Source organism: Podarcis vaucheri (genome assembly GCF_965113315.1).
Source record: "Podarcis vaucheri genome assembly, chromosome: 4".
NCBI lineage: Eukaryota > Metazoa > Chordata > Lepidosauria > Squamata > Lacertidae > Podarcis > Podarcis vaucheri.
Window position 1 is genome coordinate 6,090,547 of NC_138762.1, and position 13,945 is coordinate 6,104,491.

Genomic DNA, 13,945 nt, shown 5'->3' on the forward strand with positions numbered 1-13,945 from the left:
CCGATGTCGTCTGGCTCCTCTCCTCCCCACCACCACACCCCGCTTTGCTCCCCCAGCTTGAGCTGCCTCTCCAAAACTGGCCTTTGTGATCAGGAATCATCCTGACCCGATTTCCGAGGCTCCCCCTGTTTCTCACAGGCTGCCAGCGAAAAACGGATTAACATACACGGCGGCTCCTTTCCCTCTCCATTGTAGCAATGCGAGGAGGAGAAGAAGAAGAAAAAAACCCTGCGCGAATTAAATTACCAACATGCACCCGGCTAATAATAGCTAGAGCGATTTCAGCAGTGGAACAGCAGCCCCGAAATCGACCAGCTCACTCATTAGCCACAATTAGGCATTCTTGGCCCAAGCCGGGCTCAAGGCGGCTGCTTTGGGGAGAGGGAGATGGGTTGGCTCTCTGGAGATGGTGTGTATGCATTGGCAATGGTGTGGGATGGGGCAGTGAGAGGATCCCTGCAGGGTCCTTGATCCCAGCAGGAGGGAAGGAACACCAGTTTGAAATGGGACAGGAGAAGAGAGAGCCCTTCGCAGCTGGAGGCTGAACAGGGCTGTCTTACGCATATCCGCCGCCGTGGTGCAAAGATCCCTTTAGCGCCCCACCCTTTCCCAGAGTTGACTTTTTTTAGGGCTGGAGGAGGCAGGCAGCAGCTGGAGGGTGGCTCCTCTGGCAGGGAAGAGGCGGGGGCTGGACGTGCTGGTTGCTTCATGCCACGGTGGCCATGGCAGGCAACATACCGAGCGAGCGGGCCTGTGCTGAGCAAGCGAGGGCGTGTCCACCGCTCCCACCAAACGCTGGCTCAATTTTTTCCCTTTTAGTCTTCTGGCGCCCCACAGAATTCAGTGCCTGCAAGCAGTGGCGTAGCGTGGGGGGTGCAGGGGGGGCTGGCCGCACCGGGCGCAACATCTGGGGGGTTAGGGGGCGCAAATCCACGGGTTAGGGGGAGCAAATTACTTGCCTTGCCCCGGGTGCTGACAACCCACGCTACACCACTGCCTGCAAGCTAAAAGGGAAAAAACTGAGCCGCTGTTCGGCAGGAGTGGTGCACGCACCCTCACTCACTCAGCGCATTCGTTCGGTGTTCCCCGGAGTCTCGCCTGGCACCCTCCAGAACTTAGCGCCCCGGCGCCCCGCACCACTAGCCTCTATGGGTAAGATGGGCCTGCTTCTGAATCCCAGTTGCTGGGAGCCACAGGATCGAGAGGGCTCTGGTGCTCGGATCCTGCTTGCAGGCTTCCCTGCAGGCATCTGATTGGCCACTGTGAATACAGGATGTTGGACTACAGGCCCCATTATCCCTGGCTGTTGGTCCTGCTAGCTAGGGAAGATGGGAGTTGTAGTCCAAAAACAGCTGGAGACTCAAGTTTGGGAAACCCTATTCTAAGGGGACCAGATATGCAAGAAGGGTCCTCTGGGAGAAATAAAAACTGGGAGCCGGGGAGTTGAGGGGCGCAGGGAGGGCTTGGCTGGAGACCAAGTGCAAGAAGATGGCCGTAGGGTAATATAGCGAGTCTCTGCCTGCCTGTGTATTTTGGCTCTCAGCTGCAAAGTGCTGTAAATAAACCTGCTGGTGGAGGAAGAGGAGTGCGGGGGGAGCGCACCTCCCTTGGCAGCGTGATCCCAGTAGGGTGCCATTGTGGCTGGCCCCCCACCAGTGTTGGGCACGATGCCCCTGCAGGCAGCATACCCCGCCCCCAGGATGCGTGCCATGCCCCTATGGGTTGTGCAGCATGTTACGGAAAAGGAGCAATGCGGCAGCGAGCTGCAGCTGGCTGGAAAGCAAAACAGGATGTGAATGTTGGGACTGTACCGTGGGAACAAAGGGACAGTCTATTCACAGTGCTGAGCACCGGATTTAGCTCAGAGTGTAATTTGACCTGTACAGGAAGTACAGGAGGTGGAGTTTGTCTCTCTGCTGTTGGAGTTTGAAGAGAGCAGACGTGTTTCTCTGTACTGCTGCAAAGACAGAAATAAAGGCATGTAAATACATTTCTGTCTATCTCTTTCCCCTCCCTGGGGGGAGCAGGGAGCAGGGAAGAGTGGTGTGTTCTTCTCACGCTTGAGGGGGATCGCCGATCGTGACCTAGCCTGTATCCTGCCGGGAGACGCAGACGGGGAGGTCAACAAGGAGATCAAGCCGGGTGCCTGGGAGAGTTGCCAGTTTCTCCTGATAAGGCTTGAATTTCCAACAACATGCCCCAGGGATGTGCACCAGCTGTGTCCCCGCCTGCTCTCCACCCCCCGGTGCCGGAGCATGAAACTCTGCCACTGAAGAAACCCAGTGGCTCAGATGCTCCAGCCAGAGAAGAGGATTTATTGGGCACACACACGAACCAGCATCTGAATAAGCAGACACACACTGTAAGAAAAGCCTCCTGGGCTAGTCGTGTGGCCCATCAAGTCCACCATCCTCTTCTCGCAGTGGCCAACCAGATTCCCCCAAAGAGAAGCCCCCAAGTAGGCCCTGGGCAGAGCAGCACTTGAGATTCCCTGCAACTAGCATTCAGAAGCGTTGCTTCCTCTCACAGTCATCCAGTCCAGCTCCCAGCACTCTCTGGCCTGGTTCACATGCAGGGCTAAGTGGCTAAGACTCATCAAACCGTGGCCTGGCATTATGTCTGAACCCAGCCTAGCAGCTTAAGTCGAGCTTACATAAGAGAAGCCTGCTGGGTCAGGTCAATGGGAGCCCAGCAAGCCCAACATCCTGCCCTCGCAGGGGCCAACCCGATGCCCCAATGGGAAACCCGCAAGCAGGATCCGAGTGCAAGGTTTCCTGCGACTGGTGTACAGAAGCCTTGCTGCCTCTGAATGTGCAGAGCCATCCTGGCCAGAAGCCATCAATAGGCCTCTCCTCCTCCATCAATTTGTCTAGCCCTCTTTCAAAGCCATCCAAGGTGGGGGCCATCGCTGCATCTTCCAACCTCCAAAGCGGGGCCTCAGACCCTGGGGGTGTATGAGGCCCACCATAACCCTCCATGTGGCCCTTGGGGCTTTCCCCAGGCCATGCCCCCCACCGGTCCTGCTCTCTGCTCTCCTTGAGTGCCATGTGCTCTTGAACTGTGATCCTACCTCTTCCTCTTGCCTGGATGGAAGATGGGAAGAGTCACAGATGTAGAAACCTGTGGTTCACTTAAACTCCGGGAGCAGGAGAGCCTTTCTGGGTGTCCCCCAAGGAAACCACCCTTGAGGTTTTGAGGTCTGCAGAGTCCTTGCAGAACCTCCAAAAGCCCCCACGCTGCTCGGAATTCTCTGAGGGGTTATTCCACGCTTCTTTTGATGGCTGCGGCAAACCGGAAGGTGTGGCTGGAATTTATTTATTTGGGAGATTTTTGCCCCACTTTTCACCTGGAGTCCTCAAAGCACCTTTCCATGCCTCTAACACACAGCAGATGCACTCAATAATAATAATAATAATAATAATAATAATAATAATAATAATAATAATAATAATAATTTATTATTTGTACCTCGCCCATCTGGCTGGGTTTCCCCAGCCACTCTGGGCGGCTTCCAAAAGAATATTAAAATACTGTGATACATCAAACATTAAAAGCTTCCCTAAACAGGGCTGCCTTCAGATGTCTTCTAAAAGTCTGGTAGTTGTTGTTCTCTTTGACATCTGGTGGGAGGGCGTTCCACAGGGATGGCGCCACTACCAAGAAGGCCCTCTGCCTGGTTCCCTGTAGCTTTGCTTCTCGCAATGAGGGAACCGCCAGAAGGCCCTCAGTGTTATATGGTCTCGGCGGCTGCTCCCAGTCACCAGTCTGGCTGCCGCATTCTGGATTAGTTGTAGTTTCTGGGTCACCTTCAAAGGTAGCCCCACGTAGAGTGCATTGCAGTAGTCCAAGCGGGAGATAACCAGAGCATGCACCACTCTGGCAAGTCTGCGGGCAGGGAGGGTCTCAGCCTACGTACCAGATGGAGCTGGTGCACAGCTGTCCTGGACACGGATTTAACCTGCGCCTCCATGGACAGCTGTGAGTCCAGAATGACTCCCAGGCTGCGCACCTGGTCCTTCAGGGGCACAGTTACCCCATTCAGGACCTGGGAATCCTCCACACCTGCCCGCCTACTGTCCCCCAGAAACAGTACTTCTGTCTTGTCAGGATTCAACCTCAATCTGTTTGCCGCCATCCATCCTCCAACTGCCTCCAGACACTCAAGAGTCCAAAAAGAGATACTTTGCTTGATCAGTCCTGTGATCTCCAGTACAGACTAGCCAGACAGCTCAGCAAAGAGGCAGGACAGAGAGTCTGTCCCCACCTGCTTTTGCAGGTGACCTTGGGCCAGTCCGTCACGCTCAGCCTAACCAACCTCACAGGGTTGTTGGGAGGATGAAATGGGGGGGGGAGCTCCTTGAAGGAAAGGTGGCATATAAATGCAATAAATTAAAATAAAGAGCCGCACCCTTTTCTCAATCCACTTTTTTTGCCTCCCCCCACATCTGGCACTTGACTAATAATAATAATATTTATACCCCACCCATTTAACTGGGTTGCCCCAGCCACTCTGGGCAGCTTTCAACAAATATAAAAGGGTACTAAAACACCAGACATGAAAATCTTCCTGATACATGACCACCTCCAGTAGGTTCCTCATGGGCAATGTGGTCTTCAGCATGAAAACAGCTCCCAACACCTGTTCTGGAGCATAAACATGTTCTCATTAAGCACAGCAGCCTCCATATCAACTATCCCACAGAGCTGCTTCAGTGACAGAAGAGAATCAGTGTGGTATAGTGGTGAGAGTCTGGATTAGGACCTGGGAGATCAGGGTTCAAATCCCCAATTCAGCCATGAAGCTCCCTGGGCCAGTCACTCTCCCTCCCAACCTAATCTACCTCGTAGGGTTCTTGTGAGGATAAAAATGAAGGGGGGGGCAGAAATGTGTGTAGCTACCTTGAGGTCTTTGGAGAAAAGCTGGAATATAAATGTTATAAAGGATAACTAATAAATAGGAAGGCCAAGTGAAGGGAACGGTCCTGTCCCCCCCACCCCAGCCATTGGGGTAGGGGCCGTCCAAGCTCCTGCACCTAGTGTTGCTTACTCGCTGGCCTACAGAGAGGGGCTGGAGCAAACACCAGTTTTGTCCTGGACCCCACAACTGGAAGACCCACATCCTGGATATGTGGGGAAATGGGGAGGCTGGGCAGCAGCACCTCGAGGAAGCACATCCCTTAGAGCAGCAGTTCTCAACCCGTGGGTCCCCAGATGTTGTTGGATTATAACTCCCATCATCCCTGATCTCTGGCCTTGCTAGCTAGGGGTGATGGGAGTTGTAGTTCAACAACATCTGGGGACCCACAGGTTGGGAAAGGCTGCCTTAGAGTGTCAGATGTCCCCCCCCCCCCCGCTTCTGTATTGTTGTTTCCTTGATTCCTGTGTTCAGGTTTTGGGGCTGATCTCCAACGAGCCTTTGCACCTTCACCCCTGCAGTGTTGCAGTGGTGCATATTCTATACCCCACTTTTCCTTTTTTTAAAAAAACAAACCCAGATGTGTCAGTGAGCAAGAGCCAGCCTTTCTGCACCGCCTAGCCCTGGCAGAGGCGACAACACGCCTCTAACCCCCTCTGCTTTGCGACACCACGAAAGAGCTGCCACGAAACCGACCCGCGGGTTCGCCAAAGCGGGCTCCTCTCTCGCTTGTTCAAACGCCACACATCCACGCTCTCTCTCTCGCTCTCTCTCTCTCTCTCTCTCTCTCTCTCTCTCGCTCACTCCCCCCTCCTTCTGCATGCTTCGGCAACCTGCATTAGGATCCGTTACAGCATCAGCCTTGAGAGCATAGCAGAGCGAGCGAGCGAGAGGAGAGTCCCTAACACAGCTCCATCATTTGCCTTCTTCGGTGGAGGCGAGCGGCAGCTGCCTCGCCCCGGGGGCCACTGGGGCGGCATCCCTGGCCACCGGCCCCTGCCTTCCCGCCCGCCCGCCTCCTCCTCTTCCTCCTTCTGGCGAGGCTGACGAAAGGATGAGGAGTCATGGGCCAAGCTTGCGGCCACTCCATCCTCTGCCGGAGCCAGCAGTACCAGCCGGCGGCATCTGACTTGTGAGTGGTTCGTCCTTCCCTCGGAGTCCCTGGCCGCCGCCAGGAGTTCGGAGACTTATGGGGAATTTGGGAGGGGGGGGAGGGGGAGAGGGAGGCGGACGGGACCGGAGCCGAAGGAGCCTGGCTGGCGGAGAGGCGGGGAGAGAGAGAGACAGAGAGGCGAAATCGGGAGGTGGAGAGAGTTGGAAAGGAATGCAGGCAGTTCGGAAATAGCAGCCAGGAAGAACAAAAGGCTTTGGAGAAAGAGAGAGATGGCGGGGAGGGGCGCGCGCGCACACAGAAGCGCTGGGAAGAGTGAATAGACGGAGATGGGAACGCGGAGGGGGCGAGTGGAAGCGGGGGGATAGAGGGGGGGGGAAGGATGATGGAATGTGGAAGGTGAAAGAAGGGGTAAAAGGGGGGATTTAGAGGGTGTGTGTGAAGAGAAAAGTTCTCCCTGCAGCTTGCTCCCCTCTGGGCTGGTCCCTCGGCTGCAGGCACACCTGTCCAAGGTAGAAGGGAGTGGGGCGCGCGGCATCCCCCTCCCCAAGCGGTTGCCAGGGCGACGCCGAGGGATGCTCTGCTCCGCCTGCCTTAGAGCATCCCTGCATTCCACGCCGGCCGCCCTTGGGTCCCTCTCGGCGACCGCTGTCCCAGGTGCTGAAGGCGGGAGGTTGCGCGGAGCGAGGCGGAGCGCCTGCAGCGCCTGGCGAGGGGAAGGGCGAGAGGGAGGAAGCCTCTGGCTCCACATGGGCGACTTTGCCAGGTGCGGAGACACCTGAGGATGCGGCTGGGCAGGTAGCTGGGATTCCCCTCGCTGAGCTGGGCTGCTCCTTCCTCCGGGGTTGAGTCGGTGTTACTGTGATGGTCGGCTGGCCGGGTGCAAAGAAGGCAACAGTTTGGGGTGGGTGTGGGTGTGGGTAAAACGGTTTTGGTCAAGTTCTGCCTTCCGTTTCCTCCAGGATATACTGGCGCAGGGCGGGGGGGGGGACATCCTGTGAGGGAACAGGAGCCCGAAAAAGGTTCCACCGGTAAGGAGAGCTCCCCTTGTCGTGTTGATACAGGGAACCACATTCTTCAAAGTTTGGTTGATGCTCAAAACTGGAAAAGCGTGGAAAGGTGCGTGTGGATTGTGAGTTATGGAAGGGCTACTTTGGATCTTGTGGGGGGTCAGTCGGATTCCCCTAAGAGTGGTCATTTAATTTTTGCAAGCATTTAAAGTGAAATGTCATAAAGAGTGAAAGGTGAAAGTGGTCCAGTGAGTGGCTGCAACTTTGTTGTGGTTTTAAGCTTTGCATCTCTTTCATCCAGAGCGCTGGATGGTTGGCACCATGTTGAGAAGAAGACTCAGTTTGGTTATGGCTATAAACAAGGTCTCTCCCCCGCCCCCCACCCCCTGCTGGTTTTGTATGCTCTTGGGCTAAAGGGAGGAAGACCAAGATTTCTGCTTATATTGCAGTATGTGGCTTGCCTCAGAAGAGACACAACACTTTGATGGTCTTCAATGAAGGGCAGAGGATGGAAATGGAATACATTACTTGCTATCCAGTGCCCTGGATGAAGAAACTTCTCCCCTCTTATCTTTCAAGCTGAAGGAGCAAATGCTCTTGTGATCTCCCATGATCTGATGGTGTGGTTCACTGTGCCAGTTGAAAAGTGGAAAGGCTCAGGCCTTTGCATGGCATGGAGTTGCACTGGTGCAACACCCAGGGAGTTGCTCTGTCTCGAGTGGTGCAAATACTCTGGTGCAAGTGTGCAAAATGGGGAGGAAGAGGGTGTGGGAAGGCACAAGTCAAAGGAGTGACAGCAGCACCTCCAATCTTGAGCAGGACAAAATGCACTTCTTGCAGGGGTGCAATCACCAATGACGATGGTGATGATTTATTTGTTGCATTCATATCCCTCCTTTTTCTCCAAAGAGCTCAAGGTGGTGTACATGTGCTGGTCTGAAGCTTGGCAGCCTGCCAGCACAGCTAGTCCTCTAGAAGAAGGCAGGCAGGCCCCATTAAATGGTACCCACTGAAGACACTGATCAGAACCATCCTCATTATCCCTTCTATGCTGAACAGGCCTTCTGTTCACCTGCAAGAGCCTACTTTTTGTGCTATGCTTTGATACTTTGGGCCCACGTGAAAGTCCTGGCTTGCCTACATCTTCCAGATAATTAGGATGACTTGCGCATTGTGGAAAATATAATGTGAGAAGTGGGGGCATACCATGGTCAGGTCTCTGGCAGCCATGCGAGGGGTTGTGGGAGTTGCACAAAAACCCGTTGTGTGACCCACTGTGCTAATGATGTCATCACTGCTCTTCTGCTATTTACATAGCTCACGTAAACCAGCTGCTCTGCTTGTAGACTCTTGTAAAGCCTTTAGGCAAAGTAGGTATGGTGTCCTCCTCCCCCCACCCTCTTTTATGAATATATAAGAGCAAAACACACAGCCAGGGAATAAATAGAAATACATCAGACTGTTAAAATGACAGCTAAACTTCAAGAACCAGTTCAGCTCATGCATATATGAAGTCATCTCACTAGGCAATTTGGGGCAAGGTGTCATCAGCACGCTGACGATGCCCAGATCTCTTTCTCTGTAGCATCTTAATCACAAGAGGCTGTGCAAGGCCTGGAATGGTGCCTGGACTCAGCGATGGCTGAATGAGGGCCAGTAAACAGATTTTGAATCCTGGCGTGACGGAGGCACTGTGGGAGGATAGTTCCTGAGTCTGGATAATTGGTCCATTGTCCCGTGGTCGATCCTGCAGGAGTTGTGTGGCCAAAGCGTACAACATGGGCTCAAAAGCTGGTTATGGGGAGCACATGGCTCCCAGGTTGCAAAAGCTCCACTGGTGACCTGTCTGTTTTGAGGCACAATTCAAAGTGCTGATATGACCTATCAAGCCCTTTAAGGCTTAAGTCTAGGCTATCTGAAAGACCGTATTCCCTCATATGAACCTACCTGGGCTCTGAGGAAGCCCTTCGCTTGGTCCCACCACTCTCACAGGGACATTTGATGGGGATGTGGAAGAGGGTCTCCTCAGTGGTGGCTTCTCCCAAACAACTTTGGAACTCCCTCCCTAGAGAAGCCAGACTGGCTCCCTCCTACCAACAGGTGAAGGCAATTTTATTCCAACAGGTCTCTCAGAACTGACTGCATTTTAAGGAAAGGGAGTTTAAAGAGTGCTGTGCTGATTTTTATTATCTGTACTTAAACAGATTTTTTTAATATATTGTTTTAATTCTTTTAATGGTACTGTTTGATATATTTTAAGCTATTTGTGTTTTACTTGTGTGGTTATGGTTTGTGGAAGCCGCCTTGGGTCCTGGTTTATTATTATTATTATTATTATTATTATTATTATTATTATTAGCTTTGAGGAGGTGTTCTCTCTTGGCAGAAAGGAGTGTTGACATAAAGGCGTTATAAGAGGCTCATGAATTACAATCCTCAGACAGCAGGAAAGTGTCTTCTTGGCAGATTTATACCGAAACTGACACTCATATGGATCTTAATACAGGGATAATCTTCATGGAACACACAGGCAACAGCAAAATATAGACATCCATTGCTAAAATGGGGAGCAGCCCAGCAACAAATGTCTACATTTCTTTGGTTCGAGAGAATTAGCTAATTTATTCTAACCATAAACTCTCTCACACACAAAACATACACACGAGGAGAGGCATAGATGGCTCTCAGATCGCCTCCTTAAATCTGCTCTTTTCTGGGCTAAACATCCCCAACCCCTTCAACCGTTCCTCATAGGGCTTGGTTTCCAGACCTTTGATCATCTTGACCACCTGCCTCTGCACACTTCCTAGCTTGTCCACACCCTCCTTAAACTGTGGGGCAGGGCGAGGTTTTAGTCTCCGGAGGAGGGGGCCCATCTCTCTAGGCTGCCCCCACTCCCTCCAAATGTTGGAGTGCCTTGCTCACTTTCTGTGCACAAGCCTTGAGGCCATTGGTGCAACTCTCTCGGTGTCTCTTTCGCACGATGCTGCCAGTCTCCCTGCCTTGCAAATGAGAACTCACTGGAACCATTTTCAAGAATCATATGCCGGCTGCTGAAGGAGGGTGTCTCCCCGGCTCTTGCTGCCAGCAGCCTGGCAATATTAAATATCCAGCCCGAGGTGTTTTGTGCTCTGAGTCTTGATCTGCTTATTTACCCCCAGCGGCTGCTGGATGGAAGTAGGTCACACTGCGTGAGTTGGATCGTGTCTTCCTCTGCACTCATTGCATGGTCATTGCAGGGACATCCAGCAATTGCTCCTCCGCCTTCAATTGACTGGCCTTTTGTCCCCGCTTAGTAAACTCTTCCTCTCTTTCCTCTCCTTTTCTTTCTGTATATTTATTTACTTATCACGTTTCTGTACTTATCACGGCCTAGGACCCTCGTACCTACGGGACTGCCTCTCTCGGTATGCCCCATGGATGACCTTAAGGTCCATAAATAGCAACACCCTAGAGGTCCCGGGCCCTAAGGAAGTCAGATTAGCCTCAACCAGAGCCAGGGCCTTTTCAGCACTGGCCCCAACTTGGTGGAACGCTCTGTCTCATGAGACCAGGGCCCTGCGGGATCTGATTTCTTTCCACGGGGCCTGTAAGACAGAGTTGTTCCGCCTGGCCTTTGGCTTGGAATCCACTTGATCCCTTCCCCCTCTTTCCTTTTTCCTTCTGTGACGGTACTCCTATTTAGGGACTTCCTTGGCTTTTTTCTGGCCCACATAGGACCAGCCTTGGTGAAGACTTGACGTTTTCATCCCCCCCAAAAGTTTTCGATTTGAGTTTCTACTGAAATGAGGCTGCATTTTAATGTTGTATTTTAATCAATTGTTTTTATACCTGATGTTAGCCGACCCCAGCCCGGTCTTGGCTGGGGAGGGCAGCGTATAAATAAAATTTATTATTATTATTTTATTATTATCCCACCTTTTCCTCCTAGGAACTTAGGGAGGGGCACATGGTTCTTCTCACAATATCTCTGCGAGGTAGTTCAGGCTGTATGGCCATGTCTGTCCCTCCAGCTCCACCCAGTGAGCTTGAAGCAGAACCCTGGCCTCCCATGGTCGTAGTTCCCATTTCATCATCACAACAACCCTGTGAAAGGCAGCCACTGGTCCAAGCTGAGCCAGTGAGTTTTATGGCCAAGAGGGAATCTGAATCCTGTTCTCCCAGGTCCTATTCCGACACCACTGCATCACAATTTCCTGTGGGCCCATGTGGACTCCTACCTACCAACAGAGGAGAGGACACTTAACCTGAAAAAGTTGGGTACCATGTTCTCCATTAGCCTTGAGGTTGTTGCAGGCCCAGGAGCAAAGTTTCATACAATGGTTTTGCTTGGTCATCTCTATTAATGAAAATGTGGTGTCATTTGTTTAATTATTATTATTTGCAATAAATTCTGATGCATGGTGAAGGTTAGGATCTGTATCGTGCAATAAGGCTTGTCCACATTTACCACTAGGAATCGTAAAGTCGGAAAAGAACCTAAGGATCATCTAGTCCATCACTTTTTAAGCCATACAAATTGGTGTCCCTCACAGCCTCCTGTGGGAGGGAGTTCCATGGTTTAACCATGCGGTTTCTTTATCTGTCCTGAATTCCCCAGCATTCAGCTTCATGAAGTGCCCACGAGTTCGCTCACAGCCTCACGGAAGCCTGCTTTGAAGATGCTTCCTTCTATTGATATAGACACATCCTTGATATTCTGACAATCCCTTCATTTCTTCCTCTCTCTCCTTGATTGACGGGATGAGAGAGAGAGAGAGAGAGAGAGAGGAACATCTGTGGGATGGGATGCTGAAATATCGGTTGACATGGTGTGATAAAAGGAACATAATATCAAGGCAGCTTATCATGTATTTATGCAGCATGGAGGCACATCTTATCAGAGCAATTATGCTTAATAAATGAGTTGCAAGACAACAGAGACCCCAGAGTGAATAATTGCCTTATTGGGCCATACCCAGAGCTAGTTTAAGGCTTGAATGCCTTGCTTACGTAGGAAACTGCAAATTCACCAGAACGTAAGTGATGGAAATGCAACTCCTTCAAGCTTTCAAGGGTGGTTTTTTTGGGGGGGGGGACAGTTACTGTCCCATACTTGGTTCACCGGCCGTGACTGACAGCGTGTCAAAAAACCCAGAGGGGTTTTCCTAGAATAGAAAAAGAGGAAAAGGGGATCCTTTTGTGTCTGCTCTGCCTGTGAGATTGCAAAGCCGCCTGGGTGCAGAGGGAGGTCAGAATGTCTCCCACAGGCCTCAGGGTGATTTAGGTCTGTGAAAAGAGTACAGAGGACTGACAAAAGATTTTTTTTAAAAAGCCAAATGTCCAAAGAGGTGCAGGTATTTGGGGCTTGGGAATCCCCAACATAGAAGCATATTACAATGCCAACCAAATACGCCATATAATCCCATATATACTAGAAGATGAGACAAAACAATGGGTACACCTAGAGAGGGACACAATTGAAAACACCTGCACCACAACATACCCACTCCTCCCAAACAAACTAAAGAAAATTCCCACAACACTTAACAGGTACACACAGACCATGCTCAAAGCATGGGAAACACAAATAGGCAAACTATCCCCAACCCCATCCCCACTAATCCCCCTGGCGTACCACCCATTATTCCACCACACAGCACAAAACCTCCAGATAAAAACCTGGCGAACCAAAGGCTTATATCGCCTAATAGACTTTTGTAAAAATAACAAACCCTTGTCAACACAAGAAATACAAGACAAACTAGAAGACACCCAAATGCCCTGGTTAACACAACACCAACTACATGCCCTCTTAAACAACCCAACAGTAAAATCAGCAGCAACTAGGCCCCTGACAACCTTCGAAAACCTCCTCCTAACAACAAAGGGAAACGGTAAAGGGACGGTATCCACAATATACAAAATACTACTCCAAAATCCCTCAAATCCCCTAGACGCAATCAAAAAACAATGGGAGAATGACATAGGCCAGTGTTTCCCAACCGGTGTTCCGCAGCACACTACTGTGCCGTGAGACATTGGCTGGTGTGCCGTGGGAGGGAGGCGGGCGAGTCGGGCGGTGAGAGGCGGCGGCGGCGAGGATCCGTGTCGAGCCGGGGGCGGCTCCGCGGTGGTGGTGCCGAGCGGCGGGGCAGCGCGTGCAAAAGGGAGGAGCGCGAGACAGCGGAGGAGGAAGAGGCCGGCATGTCCGGGCAGCAGCAGCAACAACAGCAGCAGCAACTCCCGGCGCCGGCTCCTCAAGCCCCGCCGCCGCCCCCTCCTCCGCCCGCTATCGCCGCCACCACCACAACAGCCGCCGCCGCCTCAGTTGCCGTCGTCCCTCAGTCCCTTGCTCTGCTGCCTCCTCCCACCCCCAAAGCTTGGAGGTTCCCCGGCAAGGGGGAGGGAAAAAACTTTCACTTTCGTGCGTCCCTCCCGGCGTGACGCTGCGCGCTGACGTCACGGGGCGGGGCTTTAATGGTGGTGTGCCGTGATATTTTTTTTCAGTAAACAGGTGTGCCGTTGCCCAAAAAAGTTTGGGAAACACTGACATAGGCTATGAGATTAACCCCACTCAATGGACCAGAATGTGGTCTAAACCCCCCTTTAAATCCATATCAACAAAAAGAAAAGAACTCACACTGAAACTCACCTACAGGTGGTACCTAACACCAAGGAAACTAGCGCTAATACACCCAGGAACCTCACCAAAATGCTGGAGAGGGTGCACCTCCACAGGCACATACCTCCACATGTGGTGGGAGTGTCCCAAAATCCAACTATTCTGGACAACAGCCATACACGAAATATGTAAAATAACTAAGCAAGTAATAGACATCACTCCAGAATTGGCCCTACTAAACATCTTCCAAGACAACAATGCCCATTTACACCACAAAGAACTCATAACCCACCTACTTTCAGCAG

General features: G+C 51.9%; 1 protein-coding gene across 3 annotated transcripts in view; it reads left to right on the top strand.

Moving 5' to 3' along the window:
* Positions 1-5,722: 5,722 nt before the first annotated feature.
* Positions 5,723-13,945, top strand: part of PDE2A (phosphodiesterase 2A) — a 394,356-nt gene continuing 386,133 nt past the window's right edge. The window contains exon 1 of one of the 3 annotated variants that reach the window (XM_082219118.1): positions 5,723-6,047. In XM_082219118.1, the coding sequence (XP_082075244.1) occupies positions 5,980-6,047 (68 nt within the window). In that variant the 5' untranslated portion in view covers positions 5,723-5,979. Of the gene's footprint in view, positions 6,048-6,795; positions 6,825-13,945 lie in introns of those variants that run through there. The other 2 variants (XM_082219113.1, XM_082219115.1) reach the window with 2 other exon arrangements.